At 41.7% G+C, this 14,376-nt stretch overlaps 1 protein-coding gene across 1 annotated transcript; it reads left to right on the forward strand.

The window, feature by feature from the left end:
* The first annotated feature begins 853 nt into the window (after positions 1-853).
* Positions 854-13,900, forward strand: LOC139157906 (vomeronasal type-2 receptor 26-like). Its single transcript, XM_070735195.1, has 4 exons — positions 854-1,507; positions 6,951-7,172; positions 10,431-10,560; positions 12,996-13,900. The coding sequence occupies exons 1-4, from the start codon at positions 854-856 to the stop codon at positions 13,898-13,900; spliced, it is 1,911 nt and encodes a 636-aa protein (XP_070591296.1).
* The last annotated feature ends 476 nt before the right edge of the window (positions 13,901-14,376 follow it).

Genomic DNA, 14,376 nt, shown 5'->3' on the forward strand with positions numbered 1-14,376 from the left:
GGCAGTATAAATGAGTCTTGATTAGTTTACGAAAGACAGGGAGGCTGGGGGCAGTTCTAATCTCCGGGGGGAGTTGGTTCCAGAGGGCTGGGGTCACCACAGAGAAGGCTCTTCCCCTGGGGCCCGCCAAACGACATTGTTTAGTCGACGGGACCCGGAGAAGACTAACTCTGTGGGACCTTATCAGTTGCTGGGATTCGTGCGGTAGCAGGCGGTTCCGGAGGTACTCTGGTCCAATGCCATTTAGGGCTTTAAAGGTCATGACCAACACTTTGAATTGTGACCGGAAACTGATCGGCAGCCAATGCAAGCCATGGAGTGTTGAAGAAACGTGGGTGAATCTTGGAAGCCCCATGATGGCTCTCGTGGCTGCGTTCTGCATGATCTGAAGTTTCCGAACACTTTTCAAAGGTAGCCCCATGTAGAGAGCGTTGCAGTAATCGAACCTTGAGGTTATGAGGGCATGAGTGACTGTGAGCAATGACTCCCTGTCCAAATAGGGCCGCAACTGGTGTACCAGGCGAACCTGGGCAAACGCCAGTGGCTCTTCCAAAAAAGAGAAGATGCTTAGAGTTAACCTGGTTGGAAGGACAATCAACCACACAATTGGGATCCATACAGTCAGCGTAAATTTGCTTAGACTTTGAAAAATGAATCTCACTTTCTCCAGCTTGGTGTTGGCTTTGAGTTCACTCAAGGAGTCAGAAGAGTTTACCCTTCCTACCTCCGGATTAACCCCAGTGAATTTCCTCAATATGTGGGTTTAGTCCAGTTGCTCCTGTATTTCCATTGGAACTGGGTTGGCCTTCTGGCCCCCGAAAGTGACGATGGGGAACATTTTATCTCAGCTCTGATGCCAATGCTCAAGAAGAAGGAGATCTGCCTGGCCTTCACTGAAAACATGAAATCGGATTTTCTTATACTTACAATGTCGAAATTGCTTTGTATTTTCAAAACCTGGTCTAAAGCTGAAGTGATTGTTCTCTTTGGAGACTCCAGTAGTATTACAAATGTACTGACAATAATGAATGCTTACAAACAATTTACAAAGACACCATTTTGTAAAGTCTGGATCTTAACTTCTCATTGGAAGGTTAGCATGATGGGATCTGAAGACATATTGAAAGATATAAATCCCTTCCATGGGTCTCTGCATTTTAGGGACCACACTGGAAATATCTCAGAATTCATCTATTTCCTCCTGGCCTTAGACCCCTTGAACCCCCAAGGAGATGTCTTTCTCCCTCTATGGTGGGAATTTGTCTTTGGCTGCAAGATCCATAAATCAGGAAAGATCCCTCCAAAGAGGGAAAAACAATGTACAGGAAAGGAGAATTTACATAATCTGCCACCTTACGTTTTTGAAACAGGAATGTCGGGTGAAAGTTACAATATCTACAATGCCATTTATGCTGTGGCACATGCTTTACATGCAATGTATGGATCAGGAGTACGACCAGCTATGATGAGGCTGAGAAAGAAGATCTCAAATGTCCAGTCCTGGCAGGTAATTTCTCTGACTTTTTATCCAATCCAAAGATCCTTTCCATAGAAACATAGAAACATAGAAGACTGATGGCAGAAAAAGACCTCATGATCCATCTAGTCTGCCCTTATACTATTTCCTGTATTTTATCTTACAATGGATATATGTTTATCCCAGGCATGTTTAAATTCAGTTACTGTGGATTTACCAACCACGTCTGCTGGAAGTTTGTTCCAAGGATCTACTACTCTTTCAGTGAAATAATATTTTCTCACGTTGCTTTTGATCTTTCCCCCAACTAACTTCAGATTGTGTCCCCTTGTTCTTGTGTTCACTTTCCTATTAAAAACTCTTCCCTCCTGAACCTTATTTAACCCTTTAACATATTTAAATGTTTTGATCATGTCCCACCTTTTACTTCTGTCCTCCAGACTATACAGATTGAGTTCATGAAGTCTTTCCTGGTACGTTTTATGCTTAAGACCTTCCACCATTCTTGTAGCCCGTCTTTGGACCCGTTCAATTTTGTCAATATCTTTTTGTAGGTGAGGTCTCCAGAACTGAACACAGTATTCCAAATGTGGTCTCACCAGTGCTCTATATGAGGGGATCACAATCTCCCTCTTCCTCCTTGTTATACCTCTAGCTATGCAGCCAAGCATCCTACTTGCTTTTCCTACTGCCCGACCACACTGCTCACCCATTTTGAGACTGTCAGAAATCATTACCCCTAAATCCTTCTCTTATACAGGTGAAACTCGAAAAATTTGAAGAAACAAACTTATACATAGATTACCGCGCTGAATGCATCAAATACAAGACCAACAATCCATCCTATATCTTCCAAACTACCATCCCTCAACATCAAATCAACATCCCAAGTACCACCAACCAAGAATAGGAAAGCATGCCCCTTACTTCCAGAATCCAATCCAAAACCAATCTCAAATGCAACCTATATTGTATTGTATTATATTGTATTATTATTGTTGTTGTGAGCTGCTCCGAATCCTCGGAGAGTGGGGGCATACAAATCTAATAAAGTATTATTATTATTATTATTATTATTATTATTATTATTATTATTAAACTAATCAATGCAAGAAGTGTAGTTAACAAGATATCTGAATTCCTACTACTACTAGACATTGACACCTTCGACATTACTTTTTGTCTGCGAAATATCATGCAAAAGTTCATTTATTTCAGTAATACAGCTTAAAAGGTGAATATATATGAGAGAGACTCATTATATGCAAAGCAAGATAGTTCAAGCCGTGATTTGTCATAATTTCTCTTTTCAAACCAATGATATAGTTTGTTCCAAATTTCATAGTATTCTGAGTCCCCCTTTTCATTTAATTCCATCGTCATTTTGTCTAATTCAGCATAGTCAAGAATTTTCTTAATTATTGTATTTTCAGTTGGTAAATCCCTTTGCTTCCAGCATTGTGCGAGGCTGATTCTAGCTGCTGTAAGTATATGTAGTATAATGTAATAATATTTTTTCTTAATATTCAGGTCCAGTATTCCCAACATAAATTATTATTATTATTATTATTATTATTATTATTATTATTATTAATTGGATTTGTATGCCGCCCCTCTCCGCAGACTTGGGGCAGCTAACAACAATGATAAAAACAGCATGTAGAAATCCCATTAATAAAACAACTAAAAACCCTTGTAATAAAACGCTAAAGGGTGAGTGGGAAGGAAGAAAGGCAAGGGGGCGCCCCTCCCTTTTCTTTCTTCAAGACACTCTTTTAGTGCCTCTGCAAGCACGCTATTCTCTGAAAAGTCTTTCCCCCTCCAAGCCGCTCCTCCCTTTTCTTTCTTCAAAAGACACTCTTTCAGTGCCTGCAAGCACGCTGTTCTCCTAGTTTTTTAAATGCAGTCTTTCCCCCTCCAAGCCGCCCCTCCCTTTTCTTTCTTCAAAAGACACTCTTTCAGTGCCTGCAAGCACGCTGTTCTCCCAGTTTTTTAAATGCAGTCTTTCCCCCTCCAAGCCGCCTCTCCCTTTTCTTTCTTCAAAAGACACTCTTTCAGTGCCTGCAAGCACGCTGTTCTCCTAGTTTTTAAAAAGCAGTCTTTCCTCCTCCAAGCCACCCCTCCCTTTTCTTTCTTCAAAAGACACTCTTTCAGTGCCTGCAAGCACGCTGTTCTCTTAGTTTTTTAAATGCAGTCTTTCCCCCTCCAAGCCGCCCCTCCCTTTTCTTTCTTCAAAAAAGGGGGAAAAAAGAAACCCCTTCATCCCAGCAGCAGCAGCTTGGGTTCGTAAGGTGAAAATAGTTCGGAAGAAGAGGCAACAAAATCTTAAACACCGGGTTCGTATCTTGAAAAGTTCATTAGAAGAGGCGTTCATAAGATGAGGTACCACTGTACACACAAACATACCATGCATAACTTGTAATGGCCTAGGGGGATGTTTTCAGTTTCAAAGTTATTTTCTGTTCTGTGATTTCCTCTAAATGTGTTTTTCATTTTCAAGACTTGGAGCAAAAGGCAACATTTTTTAAAATGCACATGGTCAATCATCACAGGAGCAAAAACATATAATGAAATGTTTAGGGTGTGGCAGTAAAATCTTTCTAGGATAATTTTTAATAATAATAATAATAATAATAATAATAATAATAATAATAATAATAATAATAATAATAATTATATCTATTTCTATCAAGGCTATAAATACTTGGGCCATACCTGTCATTAGATACACAGCTGGCATAGTGAACTGGACTCAAGCAGAGCTGGACAACTTGGACAGGAAAATCAGAAAATTAACGACGATCCATCATGCACTACACCCCCACAGTGACGTTGACAGGCTGTATTTACCAAGGAAAATAGGCGGCAGAGGACTTTTGCAAGTGAAGCAGACAGTGGAAGAAGAGAAGCATGCATTAGCTGACTATGTAAAGGAGAGCAAAGAGTCAGCATTGAAGGAGGTCAACAATAGGAAACTTCTCAAGATGAAGCAAACTAAGGACCAGTACAGAAAAACTGTAACTCAATGTTGTATGGACAGTTGGCAGAACAAAGAATTGCATGGCCAGTTCTTGGAGTTCTTGAAGGCAAAGTGGATAAAGAAAAGACCTGGTCATGGCTTACAAGTGGGACTTCCGACTTCAGACTGACTGAATTCTGAAGCATAACACACCAGACATCCTGATTGTAGAGAAAAAGAAAGTATGGATCATTGACATCACAATCCCAGGGGACAGCAGAATTGAGGAGAAGCAGCTAGAGAAATTAGTAAAGTATGAAGATCTAAAAATCGAGCTACAACGACTCTGGCATAAGCCAGTGAAAGTTGTCCCAGTGGTACTTGGCATGCTGGGCGCAGTGCCAAAGGATCTCAGCAGACATTTGAAAACCATCGGAATTGACAAAATCTCCACCTGTTAATTCCAAAAGGCCGCTTTTACTGGGATCGGCAAACATAATTGGCCGCTACATCATGCAGTCCTAGGTGCTTGGGAAGCGCCCGACTGGTGATGAAATACGAAATCCAGCATAGTGATCTTGTTTGCTGAGTTGAATTGACATAATAATAATAACAATAATAATAACAACAACAACAACAACAACAACAACAACAACAACAATAGAGTTGAAAGTGAACTTGGAGGTCTTTTAGTCCAACCCCCTGCTTAGGCAGGAAATCTTACACTACTTCAGACAGATGGTTATCCAACATCTTCTTTAAAACTTCCAGTGTTGGGCCATTCACAACTTCTGGAGGCAAGCTGTTCCACTGATCAACCGTTCTGACTGTCAGAAAATTTCTCCTTAGTTCTTAATTCTGAGTTACTTCTCTCCTTGTTTAGTTTCCACCCTTTTCTTCTTGTTCTTCCCTCAGGTGCTTTGAATAAGAGGTTGACTCCTTCTTCTTTGTGGCAACCCCTGAGATATTGGAACACTGCTATCATGTCTCCCCTGGTCCTTCTTTTAATTAAACTAGCCATGCCCAGTTCCTACTTAAACCTAGTTAAAGCTTTACCCGGTTCCTAGATAAAGCTAGAGACAAACGCCCAATGAAAAAGGGAAACTTTTGTAGTCCTGGGGAAAGAGTGAAATATGTGGTGCCACTTCTGATTAACCAAAGCTCCATCAAAGGAACTGGTCTAGTTTCTCAGACATACCTCCATTGTTAATGCATGCACAAAATAATCCTTGACTGACAAGGATATGCACATGGAAACATTTATGAGAGTAGTTATGAATAATTATTCAGCCATAAACAGATACACTAACTTGAGTTAAAGTTTACTTTAAGAAATAGCACAATCCAATAACCAGTCCAGGTCATATAGGTAATAGTCAGAATAACAGTCCAAAAAATATCCAATTACAAAGTCTTCTTACCAGTTGTCTGTGTTGTGCACAGCAAACAAAGGTACCAAGATTGTTCTGTCGGGCTCTCTGGTAGGAGCCTCCCGAAAATTCAAGGATACAAATTTCAGACACACACACATTTGAAAATTCAAAACAGTGTTCTTTATCACAAAATTCAAAATAAACTGAGCACTCTTTTTGTATTGCAAAGAACACTCATCCCAAAACAACTGGGTAGTCTGTACAATTTCCCTTAATCAGTCTTTAAGTACTTAGCTAGCAGCTGTGAAGAAACTTCACACCCCTTCTTCTTCCACGAAGTGAAACACCCACACACTTAGCTCTGTGTTGGTTTCAAAGACGTGAAAAATCAACAAACAAAGTCAAGGCACGATTCCTGAAGAACTGCGATCAGATACTCTTCCACAACAGCCAAACCCACACGCTGCTATTTATAGCAGCAGCCCTAATTACTGGAGCCCCACCCAAACACAGGTGGCCTCTCTTATCTCCTGTAATATGTCTTTACTTGGTCTCTTCTACGCATAATTCTGTGCTTCCGTGGGTCCAAGATGTCTTCATCTGAATCAATGGAAGATAATGGAGATTGACTGCCTGGGCTGTGTGCCAAGCCCCCCCTCTTCCAAGTCACTCCCACCTTCTTCTTCGTCCGAAGAAACTAAATTCTGAACTGACTCTGTCGGCAATAACACAGGCCTATGACATGTTGAAGTTTCCCCTGCATCCACCTCCACATTCCCTGGGGCAGGAGCTGGGCCAGAGCCAACCACAATACAAGATATAAGAGAACAGAGAGAAAAGGTACCAAGACAACAGAGAACAGAATGCGAAAGAAAGTGTATCAAGAGAGCTACGATTTCTAGCTCCCTCTTATGGTAATCTGCAACACAATCAACCAATCAGAAATAGCATACAGTTAAAGCTACATACATTAACATGGTTAAACCTATAGACATACATTGTTGGTTTATATGTTGCCAACCCAACTGATTGAACAGAGTCCTAATATCCATGTTCTAAGATGATGGTAGAAGCCATGATATCTCATGTATGGCTCTCAGCCAATTTCTCCGATTTCTGGAGGTATATTTTTCCCCCCCAGATTCTTTACTATTTGAAGAACATCCAATTTAACAACAGTGCTGGAGATGAAATCATCTTCTCAGAAAATGGACTGCGTTCTCCTCCTCGCTTTGATCTAATCAACTGGATTTTCTTCCCCAATCAATCTTTTGTCTCCATGAAAGTTGGGCAAATAGATCCCGGGGCCTTCCAAGGACAGGATTTCACCATTAATTCAGACGTAATCATCTGGGCCATGAAGGTGAGCTGCAAGGAGATGTTGTAAATTCAGGGAAAGATTCATTTTTCCTGGGAATGCAGAACATCCTTCCAATTTGGAAAATGATCAGTTGTGTCAGAAAGTATGACAGCCACTTGGTGAAAAACCTGCTTTGCATGCAACACATGTGAGATCTGATTTGTGTCCATCCACAAAAGGGGTTCATAGAATCATAGAATCATAGAGTTGGAAGGGACCTCCAGGGTCATCGGGTCCAACCCCCTGCTCAATGCAGGATTCATTAAACCATCCCAGAAAGATGACTGTCCAGTCTCTGTTTGAAGACCTCCAGTGAAGACAAGCCCACTACCTCCCATGGCAAACTGTTCCACCGGTTTATCACCCTTACCATTAGAAAGTTTTTTTTCTGATATCTAATCTAAATCTGTTCCCTTGCAGTTTCATTCCATTGTTTCTAGTCCTTCCATGTGCTAATGAGAACCATGCTGATCCCTCTGCTCTGTGACAGCCCTTCAGATATTTGTAGACAGCTGTCAAGTCTCCTCTCAGTCTTCTCCTTTGCAGACTAAACATCCCTAGATATTTATTTATTTATTTATTTATTTATTTATTTATTTATTTATTTATTTATTTATTTATTATTTATTTATTTATTTATTTATTTATTTATTTATTTATTGGATTTGTATGCCGCCCCTCTCCGCAGACTCAGGGCAGCTAACAACAGTAATAAAACAGTATATAACAATAATCCAATACTAAAAACAGTTTAAAACCCATTATATAAAAACCAATCATACATATAGACATACCATGCATAAAATTGTAAAGGCCTAGGGGGAAAGTGTATCTCAGTTCCCCCATGCCTGGCGGCAGAGGTGGGTTTTAAGAAGCTTACAAAAGGCAAGGAGGGTGAGGGCAATTCTAATCTCTGGGGGGAGTTGGTTCCAGAGGGCCGGGGCCGCCACAGAGAAGGCTCTTCCCCTGGGTCCCGCCAAGCGACACTGTTTAGTTGATGGGACCCAGAGAAGACCCACTCTGTGGGACCTAACTGGTCGCTAGGATTCGTGCAGCAGAAGGCGGTCCCTGAGGTAATCTGGTCCGGTGCCACGAAGGGCTTTATAGGTCATAACCAACACTTTGAATTGTGACAGGAAACTGATGGGCAACCAATGCAGACTGCGGAGTGTTGGAGTAACATGGGCATATTTGGGAAAGCCCATGATTGCTCTCGCAGATGCATTCTGTACGATCTGAAGTTTCCGAACACTTTTCAAAGGTAGCCCCATGTAGACAGCATTACAATAGTCGAGCCTCGAGGTGATGAGGGCATGAGTGACTGTGAGCAGTGACTCCTGGTCCAAATAGGGTCGCAACTGGTGCACCAGGCGAACCTGGGCGAACGCCCCCCTCGCCACAGCTGAAAGGTGTTTCTCTAATGTAAGCTGTGGATCGAGGAGGATGCCCAAGTTGCGAACCCTCTCTGAGGGGGTCAATGATTCTCCCCCCAGGGTAATGGACGTACAGATGGAATTGTCCTTGGGAGGCAAGACCCACAGCCACTCCATCTTGTCTGGGTTGAGTTTGAGTTTGTTTACACCCATCCAGGCCCCAACAGCCTCCAGGCACCGGCACATCACTTCCACTGCTTCATTGACTTCGTTAACCATTGAGAAGAACTTCTGCTTAAAAAATCAGGATGCAATTAGAGCAGGCAATAATTATTGCCATGGACCATTCCTGTTCAGTTGGATGCCCATGGAGTTTTTGTTTTAGAAAGCGGTAGCTCAATGTCACAAGCCTTCCTTTGCATACCAAGATCCCAGATCCATTCTCCATCAATCACTGGACTGAATCACCCAAGAATTGTTCCTCATTTTTGGTAGACAGTGGTCAACCATTATTTTTGAAGGTATTCCAAACCTAGAAATAGGAATCATCATCTCCTTTTAATGACCCCATAATCTCTTGCGGGATGGAGTCTGGGTAACGGTTCCAAATCCACATGGAAGAAGGTAGGCAGTGGGGTACCACAGGGTTCTGTCCTGGGCCCTGTACTCTTCAAAATTTTCATCAATGACCTGGATGAGGGAATAGAAGAGGAACTAATCAAATTCGCAAATGACACCAAACTGGCAGGGGTAGCCAACACCCTAGAGGACAGGCTCAAAATACAGAAAGATCTAGACAGATTAACACTATGGGCCCACAATAGCAACATGATGTTCAACGTCGACAAGAGCAAAGTCCTTCACCTTGGTAAAAAAAAACCTAGACACACATACAGCCTGGGAGAAACACCGTTCAGCAGTAGTGACTGCGAAAGAGATCTTGGAGTCTTGGTGGATAATCAACTAAACATGAGCCAGCAATGTGCAGCAGCGGCCAAAAAAGCCAACACTATCCTAAGCTGCATCAACAGGGGGATACACTCCAAGACCAGGGAAATATTAATACTACTCTACTACGCCCTTGTCAGACCACATCTGGAGTACTGCATCCAGTTCTGGTCACCACATTTCAAAAGAGACATTAAAACTCTGGAGAAGGTGCAGAAAAGAGCAACCAAAATGATTAGGGGACTTGAAACCAAGACTTACAAAGAGAGATTGCGAGAACTGGGCATGGATAGCCTAGAGAAAAGGAGGGCCAGAGGGGACATGATAGCTGTATATAGGTATATGAGGGGTTGCCACAGAGAGGAGGGGGCCACTCTATTCTCTAAAGCACCAGATGGCCGGACGAGGAACAACGGCTGGAAGCTGACCAAGGAGAGATTCAACCTAGAAGTAAGGAAGAACTTCCTGACGGTCAGAGCGATCAACCAGTGGAACAACCTGCCTGCGGAGGTTGTGAACTCCCCAACTCTGGACACTTTCAAGAGGAGATTGCACTGCCATTTGGCTGGGGTGCTTTAGGATTCCTGCTCAGGCAGGGGGTTGGACTTGACGACCTGCATGGTCCCTTTCAACTCTAACAATAAATAAATAAATAAAATAAATAATTGAATGGAGTTGTGAGTTTACTGGCCAGATGCCCTTCCTGTCACCAATGTGGAGATATATTCAGCAGATATATGCACATTGTGCCCAGAGAGAGAAATATCTGCCACTACCTAGGATCGAACTCACACCTTCCTGATTGTGAGGCAAGGAGCTTTACACCTCTAGGCCATAACACAACTCAAACATAGGAATATAGAATGGAAATATGTGAAATGAATTAATAAAAGATGTCCATCACTTAGGCCCTATCAAGTCTTCATCTTTTCACTTTTAGAAGGTGCCCTTTGCCAGGTGTGGCATGAAGAGGTGCCATGCAGGAGAGAGGAGGAGAATTCCAGAGGGTGAACCAGTTTGCTGCTACCAATGCGATGCTTGTCCAGGAGGGACCATTTCTAATCAAACAGGTAGAGCAGATTTCAAATGATAATGATAATGATAATGATAATGATAATGATAATGATAATGATAATGATAATGATAATGATAATGATAATGATAATGATAATGATAATGATAATGATAATGATAATGATAATGATAATTTATTAGACTTGTATGCCGCCCCTCTCCATTCAGTAGATTAGAATTTTTTGTCGTTATTATTGTTGTTATTTTTGGTAAGATTTGTCAAAGTTTGCAGCACATCTAACCAGCACAAAAGTAAATGAGCTTCAGTAGGATTCAATTATATATAAGAAACTTCTTTATGTACCACACCATACAGCAGAATCCAGAAGTACAGAATCAATTATCACAGAAGTAATATTCATAGAAGCAAGATATAATACAGAGACTATAGCAGGGATGGCAAACCTTTTTGTCCTCAGGTGCCAAAAGAGCATTGGCAAGCGCTAGGCCCACACCCATAATTCAATGCCTGGGGAGGGCAGAAAAAGCTTCCCCCTCCCCCTGGAGGCCCTCTGGAGGCCAGAAGCGGCCTATTTCCCAACTTTTGTTGGGCCCAGTAGGCTCGTATTTCACCCTCCCCAGGCTCCAAAGCTTCCCTGGAGCCAGGGAGGGTAAAAATGCCCTCCCCATCCCCCCGGAGGCTCTCTGGAAGCCAAAAATGCCATCCTGGAGCCTCTGTGTGAGCCAAAAATCAGCTAGCCAGCACACACATGCACATTGGAGCTGAGCTAGGGCAACAGCTCATGTGCCAGCGGATATGGCTCCGCGTGCCACCTGTGGCACCCGTGCCATAGGTTCGCCATCACTGGGCTATAGAATTACACAGGTACTGATAGATAGATAGATAGATAGATAGATAGATAGATAGATAGATAGATAGATAGATAGATAGATAGATAGATAGATAGATGATAGATAGATAGATAGATAGATAGATAGATAGATAGATAGATAGATAGATAGATAGATAGATAGATAGATAGATAGATGAGTCAACATAGGTACACCCAGGCTCCTAGATGTTTGGGTCACCAAACAGTTCATATTGGCTGACCTGTTACCATGTCTATCCAAACAGTCCTCATTGGCTAATCTATTCCAATCTATGAATATTCATATTCTGACAAGATTGACAAGCATTTTTCCATACTTTTCTGCAGAACTGTTCAGTTTATGGATCTAAATTGCCCTGCCCACAGCACATTTCTCAATCCACAAAAATTTCATGCACAATAGTTACAGGACACAATTTATGAATTCCCCATTCTTACTGTAAACCAATTTTTTAAGGAGTGGGGTATCCAGTTTCAAGCTTCTAATTTTTTAATATTTAGAGTTGGCTTCTTTGGTCAGAACAGTCAATCTCTGAAGAAACAGACTTGACAGAGAATCTAACATCTACATCAGACCTGGGTAAAGTGCAGCCCGGGGCCCGGGTTCGGCCCGCCTGCTGTCTGTGACCAGCCCGCGGAGGTTGGATGGAAGGAAGGAAGGAAGGAAGGAAGGAAAAAAGGAGAAAGGGAGGGAGGGAGGGAGGAAAGAGAAATGGGGAGGGAGGGAAGGAGGGAGGGAGGAAGGAAGGAAGGAAGGAGAAAAGGAGGGAGGGAGGGGGGAGGAGGAGGAAGAAAAGGAATCCAAAGCTACTTTCAGGCAAAGCCTCCACTATGTTTTCTCAACTGACAATGTAGGTCAATTGAAGAAAGGCACCTGAAAGGAATATTTTGAAAGAGAAATAAAGAACTGCCCAAAAGCAGAAATAAAAGATAGAGAAAATCAGAGAGACAGACACTTCTCTCCCTCTGGAGAAGGAAGGAAGGAGAAATGGAGGTAACAAGGAAGGAAGGAAGGAAGGAAGGAAGGAAGGAAGGAAGGAAGAGGTGGGCAATTAATTTGTAATTATAATATAATTATAATATATAATTATATATATATATAATATATATAATAATATAATATAGCAAAGTATAATATAATATAATTAATATAATTAATATAATATAATATAATATATAATTATACTATAATTAACTCAGTTCTACCCAATAATATACAATATTGGGTAGAACTGAGTTAATTATATTAATCCGGCCCTCTAAAACCACCCCAAATTCTCATGCGGCCCCATGGCAAAATTAATTGCCCACCCCTGATCTACATCTTTCTATGTCTGTTAACCTTTCCCTGCAAAAATATCTGAGCAGATTTGAAGTACAGGCAACCCTTGACTTACAACAGATCACTTAATGACTGTCTTAAATTGCAACAGCACTCAAAAAAAAATGATTTATGAATGTTTTTCTTACACTTACAGCCACTGTAGCCCCAGCACAGTCACCTGATCAAAATTCAGATGTTTGGCAACTGATTCATACTTATGATCATTCAGACACGCTTGAAATCCTTAAATCCTTAAATAAATCCTTGATTTCAGATGCCGCTCACTGTGAACCCTGCCCAGAAGACCAATATCCCAACAAGGACAAAGATCAATGCATTGCCAAGAATATTCACTTCCTTGCCTATCAAGAAACCCTGGGATACACTTTAGTTTCTCTCATTTCTTCTCTCTCTATGATCACTTCTGCAGTCCTGATTATTTTCCTTAAACATCATGATACACCGATCGTCAAAGCCAACAACCGAGATCTCACCTACATCCTTCTAGTGTCCCTACTGTTGTGCTTCCTCTGCTCCTTTTTCTTCATTGGTCAACCTAGGAAGATCACCTGTCTCTTCCAACAATCCGCCTTTGCCATTCTCTTTTCCCTTGCAGTTTCCTCTGTTTTGGCAAAAACTGTCATGGTGGTTCTGGCCTTCATGGCTACCAAGCCAGGGAACAGGATAAGGAAACTCTTAGGTAAACCACTGACCAACTCCATTGTCATAGTCTGTCCTCTGGTCCAAGCAGTTCTTTGTGCTACCTGGCTGGGAACCTCTCCCCCATTTCCTAACCTGGACTTCCACTCCTTGTTTGGGGAGACAATCGTGGAATGCAATGAAGGTTCAGTTTTGATGTTTTCTGCTGTCCTTGCCTACCTGGGTGTTTTGGCTCTTATCAGTTTCACAGTGGCCTTTTTATCTAGGAAATTGCCTGACAGCTTTAATGAAGCCAAGTTCATTACTTTTAGCATGCTGGTCTTTTGCAGTGTTTGGATTACTTTCCTCCCTACCTACCTGAGCACCAAAGGGAAGTCCATGGTGGCTGTGGAGATCTTCTCCATTTTGGCCTCTGGAACTGCTCTCTTGGCTTGTATCTTTTTTCCCAAATGTTACATTATACTACTAAGGCCCCATCTTAATTGTAGAGAAAATATAATAAGAAACAAAAATCTATAGCTTACTCAGGGATACCTATTTATATTTGAGACATGTTGAACATGTTTATAGTTTTTTATTTAATTTACCATATTTTTTGGAGTATAAGATGCACCGGAATACAGTAGTACCGCTAGATACGAGCATAATTCGTTCCAGAAGGGAGCTTGTATGTCGAGGCAACTCGTATCTGGAACAAATAACTTTAGACGTTGTTTTTCCCCTCCGAGATAACCAAAAGCAAGGATTCTTGTGCCACCTAGTGGACGCTCGGTTCGTATCCCGAATTTGAGCTCGGGACTGGAACAGAAATGTCTCTCCCCTCGTGGCTTGTATCTTGAAATACTCGCATGTAGAGCAGCTCGTATCTAGAGGTACTACTGTATAAGACACACCTTAGATTTTGGGGAGGAAAATAGGGAAAAGAATCTGCTTACCAGGTATTCATCTGGGTAAGATTCTTAGTCTGATCAGCTTCAACACATTATTTTATCCCC

The sequence above is a fragment of the Erythrolamprus reginae genome, chromosome 1 (genome assembly GCF_031021105.1).
Source record: "Erythrolamprus reginae isolate rEryReg1 chromosome 1, rEryReg1.hap1, whole genome shotgun sequence".
In the NCBI taxonomy this organism is placed as follows: Eukaryota; Metazoa; Chordata; class Lepidosauria; order Squamata; family Dipsadidae; genus Erythrolamprus; species Erythrolamprus reginae.

What these genes read in the sequence shown, in the direction of transcription:
- LOC139157906 (XM_070735195.1), top strand. Translation starts at nt 854, where the DNA reads ATGCCAATGCTCAAGAAGAAGGAGATCTGCCTGGCCTTCACTGAAAAC. An exon ending in TAATCATCTGGGCCATGAAG is followed by an intron (nt 7,173 to 10,430) that starts GTGAGCTGCAAG and finishes TTTCACTTTTAG; the next exon opens with AAGGTGCCCTTTGCCAGGTG. An exon ending in GACCATTTCTAATCAAACAG is followed by an intron (nt 10,561 to 12,995) that starts GTAGAGCAGATT and finishes CCTTGATTTCAG; the next exon opens with ATGCCGCTCACTGTGAACCC.